Raw genomic sequence first — 24,323 nt, 5'->3', positions numbered from 1 at the left:
AGCGTCAATGGCAAATGCATCTGTTTATTCCGAAATAGCTAAATTTGCAAGAAAAACACACTGGGCTCTGATAAACCCTTCACCGAAATTCCTGGGTTTGCCCATTAATTATTTTACCACATTTGCTTTATCACTCTTTCTGCATGCGTGTATTGTAATTTTTAAATGATTTCAGAAATGGGGCGCCTGGGTGGCTCAGTCGGTTGAGCGTCCGACTTCAGCTCAGGTCACGATCTCGCGGTCCGTGAGTTCGAGCCCTGCGTCGGGCTCTGGGCTGATGGCTCAGAGCCTGGAGCCTGCTTCCGATTCTGTGTCTCTCTCTCTCTCTCTCTCTCTCTCTGCCCCTCCCCCGTTCATGCTCTGTCTCTCTCTGTCTCAAAAATAAATAAATGTTAAAAAAAATAAATGATTTCAGAAGTTAGAAAAATGATACCCTTTACTCCTCCTTATCTCAGGTTTGTCCAGAGAACGAGGTCATTCTCCTACATAATCACACTACAGTTATCAAAATCAGAAAATTACCATCAATACATTTCTGCTGTCTATTCTGAAGACGTTAAAATGTTGCCAGTTGTCCCAATGGTGCCCTTTATAGAAGCAAGAAAAAACATTTTCTTCTCTTCCAAGATAGAAGTTGGATTGAGTGTTTCGTTTGACTGCCATGCCATTTTTTCTCCTTGATGATGGACTAGCCCTTCATTCTTTACGTGCCCTTCATGACCTGGTGATTTTTGAAGAGTAGAGGCCAGTTTTTATAGAATGCCCCTCAGTTTTGGTTTGTGTTCTGGTTCCTCCTGATAAAACTGGTTGGAATAACGAGCATACCTTGCTGTGTCCTTCTCCATGCACTGAATCAGGACACGTTGACTAAGTTCTTCGTCCCATTACTTGGTTATGGTGAGAATGGCTGGGTTTCTTCACCATCAAGTCATAATTTTCCTCTTATAATTAATAAATATCACATAGGTAACTACTTGGAGACTTTATAAATATCTTGGCCATCATCAAAGTCTCAGCCATAAATTTTAGCAGCCGTTGATCATTTTTGCCTGAATCAATTTTTAGTGTGATGGTAACCAAATGATGTCTTAATTAAATCATGCCTTCAATATCTGGCAGTTGGCATTTGACAGTAAGGAAGAATGGCCCCTCCTTCTGCCTCATTTGTTTATTCATTCATTTCATTTCTGATGTTGGTATATTCTCGTTGATTCTTATTCACCGTGTTATAATCTGATACCATCATTATTTAATAATCCATTGTCCCAGATTTCTTCAGTGAGCCCAACGTTCAGTTAGCACCTAGGTCCTTTGGACCTGCCCTCATCATTCTCTGAATATGTCCTGAATTCTGGAAACAACAAGACCTTCTAGGCTTCTCTGAGACTTTTGCCGCCCAGACCCTGGAACCAGCTACTTCTCCAAGAAACTTTAGTTCATTTTAGTGTGTGGTTAAATTTAGAAACCAAGAACTGTATATTAAATGTGCTCATTGCTACTACGATGACACTCCTTCCAGAACCTTCCAGCCAACAAAACTAGGAAACAAGGAAATGAGAGAGTACGTACATGTAAACAAATATGTGCACACACATCTACACACACTTTTTCCCACACACACATACACAATGCAGCAGACCGTCTATTACACCATGAGAGTCAAAATGAGCATAATATATAGTTCCCACCTATTGAAAGATCTATATTTTTATAAAAGATTCTTCAAAATCAGAGTTTGAAAACGGTATTTTAGTTACACTGCTGATCATTCTGATTTCTTCTTAATACATTCAAGATTTTCCCAACAAATCAACTCATACAAGGACTTATACACTAAAGAAAAGCAAAACAAAACAAAAGACGTATATGCTAAACTACAGTGGCAAGATCACTCATTGTCTGGTGTGATGAAATGAGTACAATACTAAGTCATCATTTAGCATCATCACTTTTAAAAACAAACACAATTAACATTTGTTGACAAATTTCTATGGCTTCTTCCTTCTGCACATTTTACTCTATTTAATTTTAGCAGTGACAGCATGGGGAGATCGTGCCTTGTGGCCGTTTCACAGATGAGGAAACCCACAGCTGCTGGGAGGAAGGGAGCTATATCACAAACCCAGGTCTATCGTCTTCAAAGCCCTTGCGTTTTTACCAAAATTAGCTTTGCTTGTGGGATTGGCTTATTTTGAAGCCCTGGTGAATGAAAGATAGGTCGAATATTAAACCCTAGCTGGGGTGCCTGGCTGGCTAGGTCAGTAGAGCATGCAACTTCCGATGTTGGGGTTGTGAGTTTGAGCCCCACACTGGGCGTGGAGCCTACTTAAAAAAAAAAAAAAAAAAACACCCTAGCTCCAAAGTTTCCTGGATGTTCACAAATCCCAGCATTACATGCAGAAGAAATTAACACAAACTCATCTCCAACTACTTCTTAGGGCTCTAGTACAGGAGGGTGACATTACAATTGAAGACCTTTTCCCAAGCTACACATGGCCCAGGAGTAGTTCTAGCACGTTCCATGGGGAGTTCCAGATAGTCGGTGAGAGAGATAGTCATGTCCTAACTCTCCCCTTGTCCAAGGAGGCCATGGTTGCCAGACCCTTCTAAAAGCCTGGAGGGCAACAGTGGGCCTTCGTGATTCACATCTGCCTCTAAAATAAATACTCTACTCAGGCAGAAGGATCTGTGTCCTTGTTCAAACTGTAAAAACAGAAGTACGTAAAGTGCATTTGTATCTATCGCCACTTACACTTTTCTATATATACTCATATTTATTTAATTATAAAAGGTAAAGAGGAAACAAAGATGTTTTCCTAAGGGAACTGACTTTTCCAAAACTATGATGGCTGAATGCAGCAAAATAAATAATCAATGGCCATTCTAACTGGGGGTGGGGGCGGAGTGGGTAAGGGCTCTCCCAGACATTGACGGGATGTCCTCTGAATTGTCTATCATGTGGTGAAGACTAAATCAGGACGATGCCCATGATGGGAAGGGAGGATGCACAGTAGGAAAAAAGGGCCAATCGGGAATTAAGGCAGGTGACGACTCATATCAGATAGGGTCTGGCAGCCTGACTCGCTGAGGAAGCGAATCTCTGCTCTGGCATGATTAATACCTTTACACACATCTGTCTTCATTCTCTCAAACAGTAAGCTCATTGGGATGGAAAATGAAAGCTTGAGAAAGATAAATCGCACCTACCTGGATCAGAGACAAATCCTCAAGCTGTAACCTGAAGAGGTAGTTTCTACAAAACACAAAAGGAGAGGAGTTTTAATTTTAATAGATTCAAAATATTACAGGTCATCAAAATTATGAGAACAAGGCAAAACAAAGCAACGATTTGGGGCTTTCCAAGAATGCGTGTAGCACAGTTGTCCTCACACCTCAGAATTCAGAGAGGCATTCAGTATGTCAGCAGGTTTGAGATTGGCACATTTGAGATTGGCAAGAGAGTTAAGGAATAAGGTGCATGTGTGTGTGTGTGTGTGTGTGTGTGTGTGTGTGTGTGTGACTACAGTGAATCTCAGTTATTAATGGACTCTCTTGATCCATGTGGAATGGACCAAAGGACACAGGCAGTCGATTCTGAAATTGAGTTTAAGTAAGAGAATACAAACCCATTCTATGAGTCTTCATTCTTATGGATCACCTACATTCACCATGATTTATAGTTACAACACATCCTGCTTTGGAATTCAACCACAGTCTGAGTATTACAGTGTTCTGTCTTGCTGGATGCATTTGGTGTGTACAAGTTTAGAAGCATCAACTCGTCGGTCCACAATCAAGGGTGTGAAAGAGTCCCCTCTGGCTGCCCAAGTGTGAGGCAAGAAATCAGAGAAAAGGAAAGGATCTGTCTTGACAATGAAGGGGAAGAACAATGAAATATGCGGTGGCGATCAGCACAGCGGGGGGGCAGAACACAAACATCAGCCACATTAGGCTTTGGACTCTACTGCTGTAGGTTTAGAAACAAATTGGCCTCCTCCTGCGAGTTGCTTTGGCCTCTGACTCAAATCATGAATGCCCCCTTAATGAGGAGCTGGTGCAGGGAGAGCCACGCTCCAGGGACTATGGAGGAGAAAGTTAGCCCCGGTGTAAACAGTAATGGCAGGAGACCTGGCACCCAACAGACAGACCCTACGAAGGCACGAGTGCGGGACAGGTCTCTAAGAAGCTACTGTTTTGGGGAGCCTGAGTGGCTCGGTCCGTTGAGCCTCTGACTTGATTTCAGCTCAAGTCATGATCCCAGGGTCCTGGGATGGAGCCCCATGTCTGGCTCGATGCTGAGCATGGCGCCTGCTTAAGATCTCCCTCTCTCTCCTCTTCCCCTCTCCCCTGCTCTCACTCTCTCTTTATATATATATATAAAATTTAAAAAAGAAGCTATCATTTTACATAACGGGCTGGCCCGACCAAGGTTATTTCCATGGAACTAAGAGATTAACAGGTTTCTCAACACCAGCAAGAAACTCAAGTAGATTATTTTCACTATTTGGAGAGATGGGTAGATGTCTGAGGTGGACACATGCTGTCCTAGTGGAAGTGGTAAGTGACGGCCAAGGCAGGAAAATGGGCATGACCTTGAGAGGACCAAGAAGCATCCCTACTGAGCGGCCAGACATGGGAAGACAAAGCCAATAGAGAGGCTGAGGGCTAGTAGCCTGTGTGTGCACACCGTTTGGAACAAGCAAAAGGATGAGCTCACTGGTAGAGCTGTCTCCGGCGTCCCCAGCATCGCCCCTTGGTCACTCTGCCGTCTTGGAGTCTGCCCCCCACCGCCATCTTGCACGGCGCCACTGCCATCTTGCACAGCGTGGAAGTTGCCTCCTCCAAACCACTTAAGTGGTCTCTTCACCACACCCTTTCCAACATCCAATTTAACCTATGAAATAATGCCAGAGAAGCTCCCAGAAAACACTGCGTGGCCCAGGCCACCTCCGCCACAAGGCCATTTGGGGAACACTTGCCCTCTCTTTTATGGCAGATGGATCAGAGCCCTCCGCGCAGACCCAGATTAAGGATGACTTTGACAAGGCAGTGCGACAACAGGTCTATTTTTATTTAGTCGGGCAGCATGCGGAGGCCAGGTTTCCACCAGAAACATCTCCCTGCAGGGGGAGGAACGGGAGCCCAGCGCGCGCGGAAGAGGGCAGTTGAGCTGCTGAGGAAACACCACTGGAGGCTGCTAGCATTTGAAGATTTGCCATCCTCCACCCGATGTGACACAGAGGCCGGCGTGACTCCTCCCAGGGAAGTTAGCAATCTAGACACACGCACAGATCAGTTTTCCAGATGAGAGGCTTACAAGTGGCACCACCAGCCATTACTGGCCACTCATCGCCTTCATGGGCACGATGGCTCCCTACCCTCACCCCCGCCTCCTAATTGGCTTCCTGCCTGCAGGATGCTGCCGGCCATCACCGCGCAGTGACCACGGGAGCCAGAAGGATACTTGTGCGAAAGCCAAAGCTGTGCCAGGACACAACCTTGTGAGGGAAGCTTAAGCACCCCATGCCTGGGTGCTCTCATCTGGAAAATGGGGCCCATACTCCTACCTCCGCCCTGCGGCTGTAGCGAGGGTTACCTCCAAGGAAAGCATTGAGGATGGCTCCTGATCGATTGCAAGCAGTCGATCAATCGTGGCCACACGCAGACAGTTTATGGAAAATACTGACATTTCCAGACCCATTGCAATTCTCAGCAGATTCCCCATTGCACAGGAAAGGAACGAGAGCCGCTCTCCAGCCATTTCCGGTTTCCGGCGGAAGCCAGCCTGACTGTGAGTTCAGGTGCGTGGGGGCATTGTCTGCAGGGACAGTACAGCACTATTGGGTTTTCAGATTTATAGCGTCGTGGTTCTGGGACCCAGTCACCACATTCTTCCACTCACTAGCTCTTTTAAGAAAGACTTTTTCTGTAAATATTTCCAGTAAAAGAAATTGTTCATATTTTTAGTCAATTAATTACCTAAGGGGTCTGATGAAGTTGAAAGGCCACCTCTGTCTCAAGCCTCTCATAAACCCACCCCCATCTCCCTCCCTCCCTCCCTCTCTCTCTCTCTCTCTCTCTCTCACCCACCCACACACACATACACACCCACATCTAAATCTGGGAACTTTCTAGAAAGGCACTTCTCATACACAACGAGCTGGAAGTGCCTTCACACCACTGAGGAAAGAAGATGGTGGTGTCCACCATGCTCCGTAGAGCTCCGGGGAGGACAACTGGAGAGAAAAGTTCAAAGTCCTCCATTTTGGGTCGGAGGACATACAGAGAATATTCTTGGAAACCCCTCAGTGCCCTTTTCAGGTGCTGTCCGCGAGGGAAGGGTTATAGCATGAATGTTTGGATCTCCCCCAAATTCTTATGTTGAAACCCTAACCCCCAAAGGGGATGGTGTTAGGAGGCAAAGCTTTGGGGAGGTGATTAGGTCATGAGGATGGCCGCCCTCGTACAAGAAGCTCCAGAAATGCTTCACCTCTTCGACCGTGTGAGGACACAGGGAGACAGTGGCCAATCTGTAACCCAGAACCCAGCCATGCTCCCTGACCTTGGACTTCCATCCTCTAGAACCAGGAGATATAAATCTCTGCTGTTTATAAGCCACCCAAGTCTGTAGAGTTCTGTTCTAGTGGCCCCAACAGACCAAGACAGGAAGACACGGACTTATGATAAGAAACATGCCACGTTCTCGGGCCACATCTCCCCAAGCAAAAACTTAACTCTGCTGAGGATCCTTTTTCTGCCTGGCACGTCCCAGTACACAAAGGTGCCCCTCCCCGCCCCACCATTGCTAGTGAACTTCAACCCTGTACTTTTACTCCCCTGAATACCTGAGAGCTGTGGTGCCCTCACAACCATTTCATCAGCGATAAATCAGGGTGCTGGAGACATTCAACAGGTGAACAGAGAGGAAGGGGACAGAGAAAGAGCCACAGTGCTCAGGCTACCCATGCCAGCACCCCAGGGAAGAGAAGAATCAAAGGAGACTGAAACGTTTCCTTTGGTATGTTCTAGGTTACAAGATGCAAACTGGTGATTTTTAAAACCATCCGCTGTTTTTTTTTTTTAACCTAAAAAAAAACCCCAAAGAACAGAGGATCCAAGAATTCTAAAGCTGAGCCATCCTTAGAGTGTATCTACCTTTAATCTGTCCGTGAGGAAACTTCTGCAAATAAAGAGGCGCAGGGTGATTTATTCAAGACTGTTAGGATCAGATAAAGTCCCAACATTAGAATCAGAACCTCTCAGACCATGCTGTCCCTTGGCGCCTGTGCCACACGGCTTCACCAATCAGTCATCCCATGTCACTTTCCAAGTTTCATGGGCACACCCCCCCAACACACGCACATATACAGAAACACACAGTAATAGTTCTTAGAGTACAACTATTTTATGTCTTCATTGTTCATTCGCAGGCACATTTACGTATCATTTTGAGACCATTCTGGTCTTAACACTACTAATGGCTGTCTTTTGATTCTAGGTAATTGATTCTCACCCCTGGAACTCACTTCTGACTGTGACATATGTCTCCCCATTAAGTAAACATGTCAACCCTACTGGTCTGGCTCATTAAATGGTGTCTCCTTTCTCCCTCCTTATTTCTCACAGTTTTTTTTCCTGAAACTGCCTGCCCATACTTTTTTTTTTTTAACTTTTTTTTTTTAATTTTTTTTTAACGTTTTATTTATTTTTGAGACAGAGAGAGACAGAGCATGAACGGGGGAGGGTCAGAGAGAGAGGGAGACACAGAATCTGAAACAGTCTCCAGGCTCTGAGCCATCAGCCCAGAGCCTGACGCGGGGCTCGAACTCACAGACCACGAGATCATGACCTGAGCTGAAGTCGGCCGCTTAACCGACTGAGCCACCCAGGCGCCCCTTTTTTTAACTTTTTTAATGTTTATTCATTTTTGAGAGACACAGCATGAGTAGGAGAGGGGCAGAGAGGGAGGGAGACACAGCATCCGAAGCAGGCTCCAGGCTCCGAGCTGTCAGCCCAGAGCCCAATGCGGGGCTCAAACCCACGAGCCATGAGATCGTGACCTGAGCTGAAGTCGGATGCTTAACCGACTGAGCCACCCAGGCACCCCTGCCCATACTTAAGAGTGCCCATGTTTCTTCATTTATAACAGGAGAGAGCTAAACTACACCATCTGTCAGTATTTTTAAGTAACACAAATCCCTAAAAGACTGTAACCCTTTTCAGATATGAAATGGCCAAGGGAGTTGAATGAATTTGTGACCAATCGAATAAAAGACTTGTCGCCCTGATGTATTTCAACAAATTCCTGAGAAATACTTTTTTGAGTGTTTTTTATTTTTTTGCAACCAAGTACCATATTGCAAAATAATTTTAAATAAAAACTCAGCATGTAAAAGAGGAAGGATAGTTCTTCATTAATGAAAATTCATCCAACAAAGTACTCACACATAATATTTGTTCATCATAGTTGATTAAAGTGACTTAAAATTTTTGAAACTAGAATTACGGGAAATATGTATTGATAACCTTGTACAACCTTTGTGGCGGTTGGTCGGTTACATTTTTGTTGTTACTTTTCGTTTGATTTCGGAGACAAAGAATTGGTAAGGGCTTACAAATATTTGTTGAATGATTGTGATCTACACAAAATCCAGGTAGGCAACTTAATGGCTTCTTGGACCTTTCCATATTAGAAATATATAATATGACACATCTCAGTATTCACTTTCTCTATCATGATTTTCAACGATTTTAAAAATGTTTTTAAGAAATGAAATATAAATGAAACATTTGTGGAATTTCCCAATCACCTCCCTGGAACTTGAGAATCTGACAAAACACAGTGTGGAGTCTACTATTCTCAAATGCCTTTCCTCAAACTATTCGGCCCCAAGTATAGCTTGAGGTCCATTTTTGCTACTGGACAAATTCCAACACAGCTAGCAACAAGAGGGACCCGAAATCTCCCAAGACAGCTTGATCCATCACAGTTTGGGTCAGCGACCTACGAAGCTAAAGATTACAAAAAGAAAGAAAATCTTCTAAAGGGAATAAAAAATTGATATTCCCAGATGTTGGGCCACTCACACACTAAAGCAAGATCTATGGTCCTCTGTAAGTGGCTGTTCTCCGGGGCATTCCAGAAGGGGCAACCACTTTATCTTGCACTCGTGAGCACACCGAGGAGGGAAAACAATATATGTGAGGTTCACGAGAAAGGCTACCAACCTTTCCAACATGAAGGGGTGATGATTCTGGCATCCAGCCAACAGGGAATGCTAACCAAATGTTTCATATCGGGTCAGTTTCTCTAGGAGGGCAAAGCTCTGAGCAACCCAAAGCATTTAAGTGGTCTCATTCATCATCATAACACCCTGGGAGATGTAAATAGGTAGTAATAAGGAATATCACCATTCTACAGGGACAAAGGCAGTGGTGCAACAGGTTAAGGGATTAGAATTTTTTAGAATGCATCAGTGGTACAGCTTAGGAGAACTAGTCTGTATTTCCATTCCCCACCCCCTCATTCCAGAAGTACCAAGCAAGAGTTTACCACGCTGGAAAGGTTCAGTTTTACGATGATAGTAAATGAAAGTATGCGTTTTTCTTCCCTTGGTATGGATCTCCTTTTTTTTTTTTTTTTTTTTTCAAATGTCTTGGAATAAAATTTGACATTGCTCATTCACATGTAATAACCGTATTACTTTTAGGAGTAATAATGTATGAGGGATACATAGATCCAACAGACTGAATAATTCAAATCACAAAGCCATTAAATTTGGCAGACACAACTTGACAGTTTCCCCACTAGACATCTGAACGCGTTTTCTCCCTCCTCACTGGAGTTGATTTCTTATTGATTGTAGGATTGCATAACCCATTCCCGCGTCCTATCATATCCCCCAGTGGCCTATTAGCAACAAATCACTAAGCACAACAACATATCCTCTGAGGGAGCAGTGCCGGCCGTAATAGACGAAGTTCATTTGTGTCTTCATGTAAAGTAATAAAATTCAGCCAGCATTAAAGAAAAGGTTGAGCCATCATGAGCATATTAACTAAATGACTCATTTTATCTAGAGACACTATAAAACTTAACTCTGACCTCCATTAATTATGAAAGACACAGGTGTTTTAAAATGACATTCTCTTAGAATAACTCAATTGGTCTCTGATGAATATAGCTATAAAATCAAAGAAGAAAACTCCAGGTTCTTATTGAACACGGAAGTTAGAGGCTTGCTCATAACGGAGGAGGAGAAGGCCAAATAATTAAGACAGACAGTACGCATTTGGCACGAAAAGAAAATGGAGACAGAACAGCAAGCTAATCTATCAAATGTGTTTTGAACAATGGGGGTAGCGACTTCTCTTTCTGTTTAATAGAAGTTCAGACCGTGGTCGATCATGAAACCATCTGAACACAAAACACACGCTGTAGAGCAACTATCACCATTTGAGTAAATCTGAGAGCTGACGTCAACTGAAAGGCCAGTCTCACCTGTACCTGGGCCAGCTTCTTCCTACCCGATTTCTCTTTGCTGCAGGACTCCCCCGTCATCAATAGGCGACTGCGCAGAGCTTGAAATAGCCACGCCCTCCATCACACCCACATTTTCCACTGCACTGACAGATTTGAATATTAAAATGTAAGTTTCTGATTTTGAAACTAAGGAAAAGTAACACCTGTATCCTTTAAGGCACAAGATGTTTCTATAAAAAATTATTTTAATGATCTGAATGTCAATATTTAATGTATCAATCATATCAGTAACGTCAAAGCATCTGAAGATTTAATTTCATCCTGGAACCAATTCTGTAATTGCTGTCCCAGAGATTTTCATGATGCTGGTTGACTCCAAACAGATTCCAGGAGCCTTTGATTTTTCTGCGGTTATAACCATTCCAACCATATCTCTTTCATATGTTTTATCCACAAGTTTTGGGGCATTTAATTAATTTTTTGAATTACCAAACTATTGCAAATAGATAACAACTATTTAGTTGGATCACATTTAGATCACAGTTTGCGAATAATACAGTCATGCTTATAAGCTACCTCTTCAGTCAAAATCTTTGCTACCCTCCTCTAAAATCATGACTATATGTACTTTGGGCTATAAAAATTTTAAGATAATTTTGATTTTATTATTGTTGATGTTACCATATGCGTCCAGTATAAACTCCCCCAAAATTGTATCGGCTTCTATTATCCCATTCCTTATCCCCAAAAAGTTACTTCAAACCTTTCGAAAGTCTTGGTTATTAAAAATGTTCCAAAAGAACACATCAGAACCAGGAATAAATCATTTTAATAGCACTCTTGTATGTTTAGACACCAAGATTGAAAGGCACAGAAATAGATGGAGAGCTTCTTGTTTTTTGCGAGTAAAATAAAGTCACAAAGATGGATTCTGAGTGGGGTGCAGTGATTAAGACCAACGCTGTTAGCAAACTGCAGCGATATAAAACCAGAAAAACCTTTTCCCATAAGCACATCTAGGGTCATAGTTATTAGTCAATATTGTTAATAATCACACCGATAATTTCAATTTTATTATGCTCTAAATATTACTTGCTTTGAGGCACCTGGGTGGCTCAGTTGGTTAAGCGGCCGACTTCAGCTCAGGTCACGATCTCGCGGTCCATGAGTTCGAGCCCCGCGTCAGGCTCTGGGCTGATGGCTCAGAGCCTGCAGCCTGCTTCCGATTCTGTGTCTCCCTCTCTCTCTGCCCCTCCCCCGTTCATGCTCTGTCTCTCTCTGTCTCAAAAATAAATAAAACGTTAAAAAAAAATTTTTTTTAAATAAATAAATAAATAAATAAATAAATAAATAAATAAATAAATATTACTTGCTTTGAGGATTACAGACGATGACTTTTACTGCTCCAGATTTAACTCACAACTCCTGCTTCTGTGGGTCCGCTGGGTATTTGACTTGTTCCCTCCTATTTTTCAGTTAATAGAGATCATATTTCATTTGAAAAAATACCAAGTGACCTATCGTAGGATTCCTTTAACCCTGTTTTCTTAGGAATGTCCACTCCTCAAGTGATCTCCATATACAATTCTTTTTCTGGGTTAGCTTCAGAGTTAGCAAAAGCCGAGCTGTTTTGTGTTTGTTTCAGTTTTGTTTTCACGGATCTTCAAATAATCAAAGAATTGCAGCTCAGTCCCCACATGCTCAGGGCTAGCTATGGCCACCACGGCAAGCCACGCACCCGAGTCTTGCTCCAAATCTCCCCTTTGACTCTTGCCCTCTACCTTTCCATTTGGGGTCACCATCAATCACTGTCAAACTCAGCTCTGAAATATGTCTCAAATCTCTCCTCCCCATTTCCACCATCACTGCCTAAGTGTAAGTTCTTTCTACTGTCACCTGATCCACAGCCCCCAAGTGCTGTTCCTATTTCCAAATTGTTCAAATTCGAGCAGACTCTGCACACAATATGGAAGAAATATCTTCTTCAATGCAAATCTGAGCGTATAAATAGGCAGACTGAAAAATCTCCCAAGCTCCTAATGCCTTTAGCAGAAGCTCTCAAATTTGCCAGGCCAGGAGATCATCAGAAACTTGATTAAAGCAAAGATTCCAACGTTACTTCCATAAAGTCTAACGCTGATGAGCTGGAGAGGCCTGGGCATCTGTGCTCTTGTGAGGCCTCTTAGGCAACTCTCATGACGGCCAGAATTGGAATCACTGGTCTGGAAGATTAAGTCCACTCTGTTCCACAATCTGACCCCACCTAAAGCTCCTGCTTCACCTGCAATAACTCCCCCTCTCAGCCAACTGGTCACCAACTGGTCCAGTTAAGCTTAGCTCTTCTCAGCCTCATTGGGATCTCAGACTTTCCCCGAGGTATGGTCTTTCTGGCAAGAAGACACTTCCATCTGCCAGACTCCTAATGCGTCTCCAAGGCTCACTTGAAAAAGCACCTTCTCCATGCACCATGTTCACCCCCCAAAACCGTCATGTTTCTTTTTTCTTGGGGTGTCTAGGGCCCTTTACCCAGGCTTCCCTGGGAGAATTTAATTGCTTGTGTTCCCCCCACAACCATTAGGTCAAGAGTCAGCAAACTTGTCTTTAAGGGCCAGATAGCAAATGTTTTGCCTTCATGGATGGTCTCAGTTGATACAACTCATCTCTGTGGGTAAAGTTCAAAAGCAGCCCTAGGAAATATGCAACTGAATGGGTGTGGCTGTGCCCCAGGAAAACTTTATTTACAAAAACAGGAGACCAACGACGGAGCCTCAGCTTGCCAACCGGGCACTAGGTTTGTGCCAGGCTACGAAGTCTTCGTCAGGTAGAGACTAGGCTTCGTCTTTGTTTCCCCAGTGCCTTAGATACTTCCTGGCATAAAGTAGGTTCCATAAATATTTGATGAATGAAGAGTCATGAAAGGTAACTAAGTGAACTAATAAACTCTGATGGACCCTATGTGGGACTGGCTGGGAGCAAAGCTCTCAACGCTCCAACACCATATAGCACACATATACACCCAAAGTAAAGAGGCTGATTAATTTTTATTACACTGCTTTGTTGACTCATTCATGCATTTTGGGAAAAAAAGGACTTTATAACTAAATAAATAACTATGCCGCTAGACTTATCTGCTCACCAGTTCCAGCAGAGAAGGAAAGTGTAGAGATTATTCTGTTTTTTACAACAGCAAAAGGAACACAGTGTGCAGAAGTCTTTCCCCCAAGAGTTTCTGTAGACCACCAGTTTGTTAAAACCTCACACTCCTGGACCCTTTCCAGCTCACTGAATCAGCAGAGCTGGGAACAGGGGACAGACGAAACTTCACTTTGAATGAACACACCCCCACCCCCGGGTACTTAGGTAGCTGATGTCTGGCAAATACTGGACAAAAGGTAACAAAGCCAGCAGAAAAGGAGTTGGACTTTTTAACACAGATCAGGTTAATTAACCAAATGGACCCTATTGGAAGATTAATAGGTATGAGAAGGAGGAAGATAGGCAAAGAGAATCCTAAGAGAAACGCACATCTATAAATCGAGTGCCAACACTGAGAAGGAAAATGATAGAGAAGAGAAAATATTTAAACGATAAACTAACAGCTGAATAAAAAATTCCAGACCACGAGCAGGAATGAAAAGCACCATCCTTTTTTTTTTTTCATCACCTGCTGTTTTTCCTAAATCATAATTAATATAAATACAATGTAAACATCATTGCTACCCTGGGATTCTTTGCACTACGGGGGGGGGGGGGGGGGGGGGGGTCTATTGCTTTTGGATTCACTCCTAACTGCTGACTTGATTCCACTCACAGAAGTTACCTTCAATTGTGTATACTTGACTACAATGTATCCTTTGGAAAACAGAAGTTGTGGCTACTGGAAGCAGAACTGCCCATCTTATAAAAAAATCTCCATTTTTCCTTTTAATCATGCATTGCTTCCAAGAGATTAATTCTAAGGTAAAACTTTAAAATAAAAATAGCAATGATGAATAACCACCACCAAAAAAAAAGAGTGAATAACATCGGTTCAATTTTAAAAAAAATGATTTTATGTGAATCTAAAATGCAGCTCTTTGTTCAGATCCAGCGACAAAATCATTTTGAAAGGAGGAACTTCTTCTAATTAAATAGAAGTCTGCCCGTGCATTCAATTGTGATCTTATGGGAACATATGCTTTGAATACTTAAAGCAAATTCCGCGCCACCGTAACAAAAGCAAGTTCATCTTTCCTTTTTATCTTTATTTTTGCAGATTCAAACCAGGGGCAAAACAATGCTTGAAAATAACACACTAGAATTTTTCAAGACTAGTTTTTGTGACTGTGATGAATGAAGGTCAAGCTATGCCTTGGAAGCCCGAAGGTCTTAGTTTTAGTTTTTGTTTTCGGTAATAAACATGCTGATTAGAAATCTATAGTACCCGTTATAGAAACATGCATACGGAAATATCTTCCCCTCTGTGGAGATGGTTCACTGACTGTAATGGCAAAGCAAAGGGCTCCGTGCAAGGCGCAAGACTCGGGGCTGGTCCTCAAGTCCGGGGCAAGAAGGCTCGTGCATTCCCATTCACCCTTCCTCTTGATATCTCCATAACGTTCCCATTTTGTAATGTAACTTCAATTGAATTAAAACTATTTTACTAAAATAAAATAAAATTTAAATGTAAATTTAAATTTAAATATTCAATAGAAATAAAATTAAAATTAAAATTAAAATTAAAAGTGAAACCACCCAGCAAATGGCTTTACAATGCTGAGTGCTAACTCTAAGAAAACAGAAAGAAAAATTTGAAATTTCCAAGGTCATGAATTGTTGTATTTGTCATCAAATTTGATTGCTACCTGACCCAAGCGTTGAGTCTATGGGCTTCAGTCCCACCACCTTCATCACCAGCAGAGGGCTGGGCCTCCCTCACTCAAAGGCGCTCATGTGAAATTTTACGGGTGAGTGTTTTTACTAAAACATCATAGGTTATAGACTCTGCCTTTCAATTTATATACTTCTATTACACTGAAGCTGGTTAGAGAACAGTAAGGTGATCAGACATCCACTGAAAGACCAAGAAACACACAAAAAGAATGGAAGGAAACTCACATTCTCTTTGGTGAGAGACTCTTTTCGTTATGATTCTATGGCTTTATGCTTCATAAGAATATGGCTAATTTGCAGATGCCCTGATTATTATCTGTTTATAATCGAACACTGCATTGTATGCGAACCAAGTTAGCTGCCATTGGGAATAACATTTGAATTTAGCACAGAATCACCTGTAGTCCTTCCAGTGAACCCGAAACACTGAAGACAGACAGATTGATTTGGAGAATAAAAGTATAATCATCTTCTTACATCTAGTTTTACAATCCTATCTGCCACAAAACTTACACTTGTATCAACTTTGTGAACTGTTACTGGTACCAATAAAGTACCAATATTTTTTACTTTATCTATACAAAATCTACACCAGGACATATTTCTTCACTTTGGAGTTTTTCTTCTTATATATAAAATATCATGAGAATGGCTTTTTGTAGGTTTTTAGACAAAGATGTATATAAACCATTCATAAAATATTACCCCAATCGTATAAGGAAATAGAAATCAAATAGCGTGGGGAAATAATTGAAAAGTTTAACTGTGATTATTTCTGAAATTGTGTTTCTTTCTTTATGCTTTAACTGCATTTTCCACATCTTCTGAAATGCAAATGCCTCAGCCTCATCTTTGAAAACACAAATATTATTTTAATTTTTAAAGAGCCTTGGGTAAAACAGGATACGAATGCCAATGCTTTCAAAATAGCATAAAAGATAACGTGCATCTTGGAAATAATAAATTCAGGGATCTTTCCAGAAGTTCCACGAATTCAAGAATGCAGGCACCTTCTGGCACCACATAACCACAAATTGCTTAAAGAGAGGTTTTCTCTTTGCAGCACAATGAACTTCCTTTTTGTGATGAGCAACAAAGAATCTTTAACTGAATTCAATTTCAGGAACATAAAGCATCACTGACATAAAGTGAAACCACCCAGTAAATGGCTTTACAATGCTGAGTGCTAACTCTAAGAAAACAGAAAGCCTATCACTGTATTTTTTTTCCACCACTCATATTTAAACCATTACAAATGTCCTAAATATGCACCTGCTCTCTAAACTTCTTTTGCTCTGTCAAGCCCTCCCAAGCAGGAAGCTGAGGGCTGGGTTATTTTTAAAATGTTATAGCTGGCTCACACTCCCTCTCAAGCTTTCTGAGCCTAATCCCACCACCCAAGTTTCCTAGTAAAATTCCTATTCTCCTCGCTCAGCGATGTCTGCCTGAAGCGCACACGCGCACATATGCCGAAACCCGGAGACTTCTGCAGAGTCACCGTCCCGCTGCATGCTTACTGCGTGCCTGGTGCTGTGACAATCGCTTTTCATGGATTATTTTATTTAATCCTCGCAACAGCTGACAGGGGTAGGAATAATTATATCGATTCTAAACATGAGAAAATTAGATTTCTAACGCTGGCTCAAGATCACGCAGCTGAGCAAGTCCATTCTATGTCTTTCCTTCTTTCTTGACTTGTTTATCGAAGGTCTCTGGCACCCAGGGTGCTGCTCTAGAACGGAAAATACAGCCCGTGTTCCTGGGGTCGCTTATCTGAAATTCAAATTCAACTGTGCCTCCTGGACTTGGACATGCTGAAGTCTACTGGTCCTTTTGCTCCTGGTGACCACGCCGTACCATGCGCCAGGCTGACTCGGTGGCTAGTCTGATCCCGGCGTGGCTGGGCTGGGATGTGGTGACAGGAGATGGCAGCAGACTTTGAGGGACCCTGGGAAGGCTACCTCTAGGGACAGGCATCCCTGGGGACGATTCCCAGGCGCTGTCTCCCACCAGGGCAGGACCACGAGCTAGCTCTTCCCAATGCCAATTTGCTTGGTGGCTCCTCACATCCAGGAGGAGAACCCGTGTCATTCGCCAAAAGCCAAACGCCTGCGGTGCGTGTGCCCACGTGCCGTGCCGTCCCACTCATGCAGCACCAGAAACAGCGGAGACTCTTCCCCGTCTCCTTTGCCAAAGTTCTTCAGGGTCGAATGGAGCATCCGAGACCCAGTGGTACCGACGGAGGTATTTGTACCTGGTGCCGCCTGGCAGGCATCGCCTTCCCCTCTGGCTAAGGGCGAGAGCTCACTTCCCCTAAGGGTTAGCTTTGCCACTCTCTTGTGTCCTTGGAATAAATCTGCTTTGAACCCAACCCATCTTCCCCGGAGGGTCCTCCCGGATGCAGAGGAGGACATTTATGAACCAAATCCTCGGAGCAGATATGTTCCATCCACACATGTGTTTGAGCTTCTGCCAAAGGAGAAACTGTGCCACATTCTAGGGAAGGAAAGAGAAGACAGACACATCCTCCACCATCCGGTAAGTCAGTATTTGGTCGTGTGCGGGGGGGGGGGGGGGGTGTGACACCTGACAAAAAGTCACGCAGTAAGGGAAGAAATGAAGGCAGATGACAGGTGTGCTAACAGGACCACACAGCGCAGGGAGGACCCTGGAGCCAGATCTCCTCACGACGCGTCTGAGTTCACCAAGTAAAGTTCGGGTGGGTGGGTAGCTGATGTTCCAGAAAAGCAAAGGAGTTTGTCACCAACTCCCCGGGGCAGGAAAGAGAACATTTTACAGTTGGGGGCAATTTAAATAACTCCACATGCCTGGACCACGAGAGAATGAAAAAGAGCGGAGTCCATGAGGGATGTGGGACCACAAGGCAGAGGGTGTGTTGGGCAACACCCAAGGTGCCAGCATTTACCCAATGGGGACTACCGAAGGGGGGGCCTTTTAAAAAGATGATGTTGGCCAGGGTATGAAGAAAGAGGACAAAACCTGAGGCCAGAGGGCCATTAAAAACCCTTGCGACATACGATCCAGGCTCCCAGTGAATACGCTTGATGGAAGTCGGCATCGGGAAGTCCCCCATGGATTCCCAATGTGCTGAAGGAACTAAAAGTAGACCAAACAAGCCCAACCAATCCGTACTCACTGTCCGCTCAAAAATATCAAAGGGCATGCCGGTGACATGTTCAGTGCTAGGAGCTAAGCCAATCTCCGTGTCCCCACGTAAAGTTATGCCCGCACATCTCAATATCTTCAAGGGCTGGGTGGTGCACAAGGTTGCCTTGAGATCTGAGAGCAAAAGGAACGGTTCTAGAAACGGTTCAGTGTTTATCTAGAGTATAAACCAGATTTAGCTTCACTCAGGTATACATGGAAACTGCACATCCTCTCTCTTGCTATGAAAGGTATGTTTTATAGTCTAGTAAATCTGATACATCACTCCAGTGCCCAAAGTGATTTCCTTGAGTTCCAGAGAGAGTCCAAATCTACCAATGGCTTCTTTCTTCAAAGTTAATATTTTTCCTAAGAGATAGGTATGTATAGGTATGTTTTAGAAATTACCCTCAAAATACGTGGGCAGGATAAATTATTTGAACGGACGGATTCTGTCTGTTCTCTAAAGAAGCACCGGTAAATTTGAGGGAAACGACTCAAAGATCTGTTCTGATTGTGTTCTGGTAGCCTCGTCATCAGACTGCAACGTCGAATATTGACCTGGATCCAGGAGTTTGTGCACCTGAAGAGGGGAAATGTAACAGTTTCCTTGAATTCTCAATTGACGAGAAAATGGTCTAGTCAAGGTCACATTGGAATGGACATCCAAATCTCGACTCCAGAATTTTACTGAAGAATGTACCGACAAGTTACGAACATGGTTTCTGGAGTCAAAATGCCTGGGTCTGACATCTGGGTCCAGCTTTGATTAGACATCATAAATATGACCAGACTCAATGCCCTCATCTCTAACACAGGGACGTTGACCATACCTACCTCTCAGCTTTCACAGGAAAAAAAGTAGATGAATTCATGTGAGAACAGTTCCTGGCACATGGGGAGCACCCAATAAATGCTGCCATGCACAGCAGTCATCATCTTATTATTAGTAGCATAGTCAACAGCCCCTTATGCCGTATTTCCTTCTTAGAAAAAGCGTTACTTAGCACTCGTGAGCTACAGCAGAGAAGCTCACGTGTAACTGCACAGATAGAAAGCGAAATCCAAAATTATCTGCGGTGGCGAAACGTAAGATCTCTCACCTTGCTCCTACAACAAGTTCTTTCTGTCCTGGGTCAAATGTTAACTGCGAGAAATCCACAGCATTCTTCGCTCTGAACTCCCGTAACCAGGGGCCAATTTCTAAACAGGAAAAATAAATAAATGAAAAGATAAAAATGAATGATCTTTCCTCCGGGGACCACAAAAGGTGCACATCAGGTAGCAAACATGACATTGCAGAGAAGCTTGGGGGGCCCCCTGACGCGATCGTTCAGGGGCCACTGGCGGTTCCCATCAGAATGTGACACAGTCCACACCGAGCTTGTGTAAAACAGAGACGGCAGCCACCCAATAAAGAGCGAGCATCAGCGCTTGGGTGTGATTTATAAGCCAGATGTGCATTTCCCTTTGGGCGCTGGGCTGGGCGGAAAACCACACAGCATTCATGCGCTTCACCCAGGGAAAACTGAACACAAACAAAACCACTTCCTGGGTGTCCTCCCTGGCAAGAACTGAAGACTTGAGGAAATCGCAAAGCCCTCCTTCGGACCCAGGACAAACCCAGGCGCACCATCTGCCTTCCTTCAAAGTGGACGCTTCGTGTCCCTGCACTTTGGGTTTCCATCCTGGCCCCACGACCAGGCATGTTAAATACATTCAGCACTTTCTAGATGTGAAATCAAGTTACTTCTAGTTCTCATTGGCATTTTTTCCCCCCTAAGGGAAACCAGGAAATAGCCACTCTTTAGAGACAGGTTTTTCACAAGACTGTTAAGTCCTATGACATGGCCTCCAGCCTAGAGTCTGATTATTGTAACATGACAGCTCGGAAGAGGGACAGAATGCTGCTTCACGAGCCATTTTTGCAACTTTTATGGGCACATTTCTGACACCAAAAAAAAAAAAAAAAAATGCTCAGTGAGTTGCCCTCTAGTTGTGCCTCACCTTATCATTATTCCTGACACTTAGCCACGTTATCTGTCATTTTTTCTTGGATTTGCTATTCTGAATGATATCACACTGACTAAACAGGCACATGACAGATGCCACATCAACAAAGTTACAAAACAGATATAATATGGAAATATGCCCACATCCCATAATATGTCCCATACACACGTCTTTGTTGATGTGACTGGGACGGATTATTTTCAAGAAATGGCTCCGCCTGATAAATACAGCAATTTCCTACTATCAGTTATTGGGGAAAAGGCCATAAACCAGAAGTTCTCCACGGCATAAAGGAAACCAGGGTTGAGTTCTAGAGAGACCTGTCTTTGGGTTCTGAAATTGTAATGTGCATCTTGATCCTTTTAAGAAGTTTATTTCAATGTATTCATTTTACAACCAAATCATTAAAAAAAAAAATTACAGCAAAGTATGTACAAGGCCCTGGAGCTATAAAAACGTGTTAATGAACGGTCTGTTCCAGAAGCTCACAATCCAGTTAGGGGGCAAGCACTAGTATCTTCTTTAAGCAGAGTATCTATGAATGCAAGGACTTTACAGGCATTTGTAATGTTACAAGAAGTACTCACGCATAGAAAGGAGTGGAGACTGAGATTCTCGGTAAAAGAAAGGAGAGATCTGACCACATATTGACGGTGCAGACGCGTTCTAGAGGAGCAGAGCTACGTGGGATGCCACGGTGCCCCCAGGGCCAGAATCGGTGCTGCCCACCTGCTTGCCCATCAGTTCTCCCTTCCTGGGAGACAGAGCTGAAGGCTCTTATGTCTGCAAAGCTCACCTGGCTGCCTGCGGCACAGGGCACAGGGCTCTGAATGCGCGAGGCAATGATCACTGTGTGGAATGGACGAGCAAGAATCAGCAAGTGATTTCAAGAGGAAAAGAATTAAAAATGAAAGGAAAGAGGGGAAAAAAGAGAAGAGGGAAAGGAAAAAGCAATGGTAATTCAAGAAACTACTGGGATGGTTAACTGAGAGGCATATTTAAATATAGCTCACAGGTCAACAAGTTCGGACATGGCTTCATCTGTGATAGAGAGGCTTTGAAAAGTCCTCAGGCAAGTACTTGACACATCAAAGCAGGCATCTTAGGAATGTGAATGGGCCACTGGTGGGCAGGAAAGAGTAGAGAATGGGGGCGGAATGCTAGATTTTTGAAAGTACCACCAGGCACTTTAGGTAGTGGTTGTATGAATGCTGGTTATCAAAATGCAGGAGGAACAATGGTGGGGGTGTCCTAGGGGCCCGATACCTAACTGGAAGGCAACCAGCTGAAGATAACAAAATCCTTCCAACACAGAATTAAGCAGCAAACAATGTAGAGTGGCACACAGGCCTCAAGGGGTAAGTCCGGGTCTTGGAGAAAGATGATAGGTTCAGGTGAACTATGGAGAATGTCCTCTATGAAGAATGACCCCAGAGACATGGCGGAGCATGGCTACGACCCGGGAGTGCACGTAGAGCTGTTTTAATACAACAGCTTCATCACACAGAGAGGAACCTGATGAGGAGACCTGCCAGGACTGGAGTTCCAGGCTCTCGAGTGCCCCTCCCAGGCTCTACGGACCAAAGCTCACAGCTGCCAGAGCTGAGCACATGTGTTGCACCCAAGATGGTGACAACGAGTAGGTCGCAGGAGTCAAGAAGAGAGGGCCACGGGCTGACCTTTCTGTTAGAGGAGTGGAAATGTGAGCCACATGTAGGGAGAGAGGACATGAAAAGACATCAGAAGAAAATCACCTCCCATGCATTAATCTCACCTCCCATGAGCTCCCAAGAGCTCACCTCCCATGCACCTCCCACCCACAGGAAGGGTGTGGCCAACAGGGACCAGGGTGAAGAGACATACTTCAGGTTTTGGCTCCTATGCTGGGCAACAGGAAGGGCTACACTACTTCCTGAAATGTCCTCCAATAATAGGAGGGATGCAGATATGGAAAAGTAAGCTAACAACATATAGTTCCATCAAAATTGTTCCCTTTCCTTTATTTCAATTTCCAAAGAGCTGCCCCCTTGAAACAGTACATTTTTATGGTTAACATTCGATAAAAGTTGGATAATCTGCACATTCTCTTCTTTTTTGATTTTCCTGGGCATCCCTCCAGGTCTGGCTCTCTCAACTTTGCATGTCACCTGACCTCTATCTGACACAACACCATGAACTCCTGGGGGGAAAGCTAATGCATCAACCTGTCTCTAACTGAGAATGCGCCTGTCTCAGACACCTCTCCTCCCCGCTTCGCCGTAAGATCAGAGGCTGGTGCCCTCTCCTCTGTGCCAAGATCAGTACCCCTTCCTCTGCTCATGCCAACTCTTCCCTCCTCTTTGGTCCCTTCTCTAAATCACCTCTTTTCTCCTCTAATATCTCCCGTGTTATCAGGCCCCTTCCCTTTGTCTGCAAGTACATGCATAGTCCCTCATTTTGAAAAATCTTTTAAGGGGCACCTGGGTGGTTCAATAGGTTGAGCATCTGAGTCTTAATTTTGGCTCAGGTCATGGTGGGATCGAGCCCCACATTGGGATCCACACTGAGTGTGGAGCCTACTTGGGTTTTTCCGTCTCTCTCCCTCTGCCCCTCTCCCCTGCTTGCTCTCTCTCTCTTAAATTAAAAATAACAATAACATTTACAAAAATATTTTTAAAAATTATATTCTTTTATTACGACAGTGTCAAACACTCTGACAAAACGCATAGTAAACTCCCACACACAATTTGTCAGAAAAGGCAGTAGGCTTAGTTTCACATGTAAGTTTCAACAACCCCTTAAGGAACATGGAATCTCAACTTTATTGAACTTACTTCAGAGATTAGACAAAGACGTAAAGCTTCCTAACACAGTTCCGAGGTGATTAGCATCCTGATAATCTTGCTAGTAAGGCTTCACAAAGACATGATGAGAAAGGAAAATCATGGGCCACCCTCATTTAAAAGTATGGCTGAAAACACTGCTAAGGAAAGACATGTATTAGCAAATCACACACACGTGTATGCACATGTGTGTGTGTGCGTGCACGCGCACACACACACACACACACACACACACACACACACACACACTGCTTCACATGGGACGGGGTCTACTCCAGAAACCCAAGGATGGATCGACAAGTTTAATGTCAGAAGTTCCATCAGTAGAATTTGCCACCACAATAACAGAGTTCAATACCAGCATCAAGAAATTATCAGTGCTGCTTTCTGAAGAATCAGAAAAGGAACAGTTATAGACACAGAAGTCTAAAAGAGCACAGTGTCAAGTAAGGCAGGTGAGGACAGAGTCTGAACACGGGGCAAGTGGAGGCCAACGAGCTCAGCAGATGCCAAAGAAAGATGAGGGCAAGGGAAGCGAGCAGCGAACAGAACACAGCACGTGCTAGGTTGAGAGATACAGTTGTTAGCAACATCTACTTTAATATACGCTCACTTCTCCCAAATAATGGGTTCACCTTTTCCCTCCTATTTCTCTCTCCTGATTTTGCTGAAAAGAACACATAGGAACATCAGGATGAAAGGGAACTTAAATATAGCAGCCAACAGGACCACTGTTTGGAAGTAAAATAACACAAAACCTGTAACTTCAAATTTAATACTTTGTAGATAATTTTTAATATTTGATGGTAATCATTCAAGCTAATCCTTTGATTACACAAATGTGGCTATTAAAAAATGGCCCATCAATGACCTTCTACTGCAAAATTAGCTGCAGTGACACATATTTGCCTTCTCTTACCATTGCATAAGCACCCATGATTGTTTCATAAATATTCTAATAAAACATA

The 24,323-nt window shown here is 43.5% G+C and overlaps 1 protein-coding gene across 11 annotated transcripts in view; it reads right to left on the bottom strand.

The window, feature by feature from the left end:
- The window catches only part of SEMA5A (semaphorin 5A), a 484,035-nt gene that overhangs the window by 247,583 nt on the left and 212,129 nt on the right, over positions 1 to 24,323 (bottom strand). For all 11 annotated transcript variants that reach the window (XM_045442243.1, XM_045442302.1, XM_045442320.1 and 8 more), the window contains 2 exons: positions 19,624 to 19,723; positions 3,208 to 3,253 (listed from right to left, as the gene is read on the bottom strand). In XM_045442243.1, the coding sequence (XP_045298199.1) occupies positions 3,208 to 3,253; positions 19,624 to 19,723 (146 nt within the window). The remainder of the gene's footprint in view (positions 1 to 3,207; positions 3,254 to 19,623; positions 19,724 to 24,323) is intronic.

Source organism: Leopardus geoffroyi, chromosome A1 (genome assembly GCF_018350155.1).
Source record: "Leopardus geoffroyi isolate Oge1 chromosome A1, O.geoffroyi_Oge1_pat1.0, whole genome shotgun sequence".
In the NCBI taxonomy this organism is placed as follows: Eukaryota; Metazoa; Chordata; class Mammalia; order Carnivora; family Felidae; genus Leopardus; species Leopardus geoffroyi.
The sequence above is the reverse complement of the archived record's forward strand: the minus strand, read 5'-3'. Positions and strand labels throughout refer to the sequence as shown.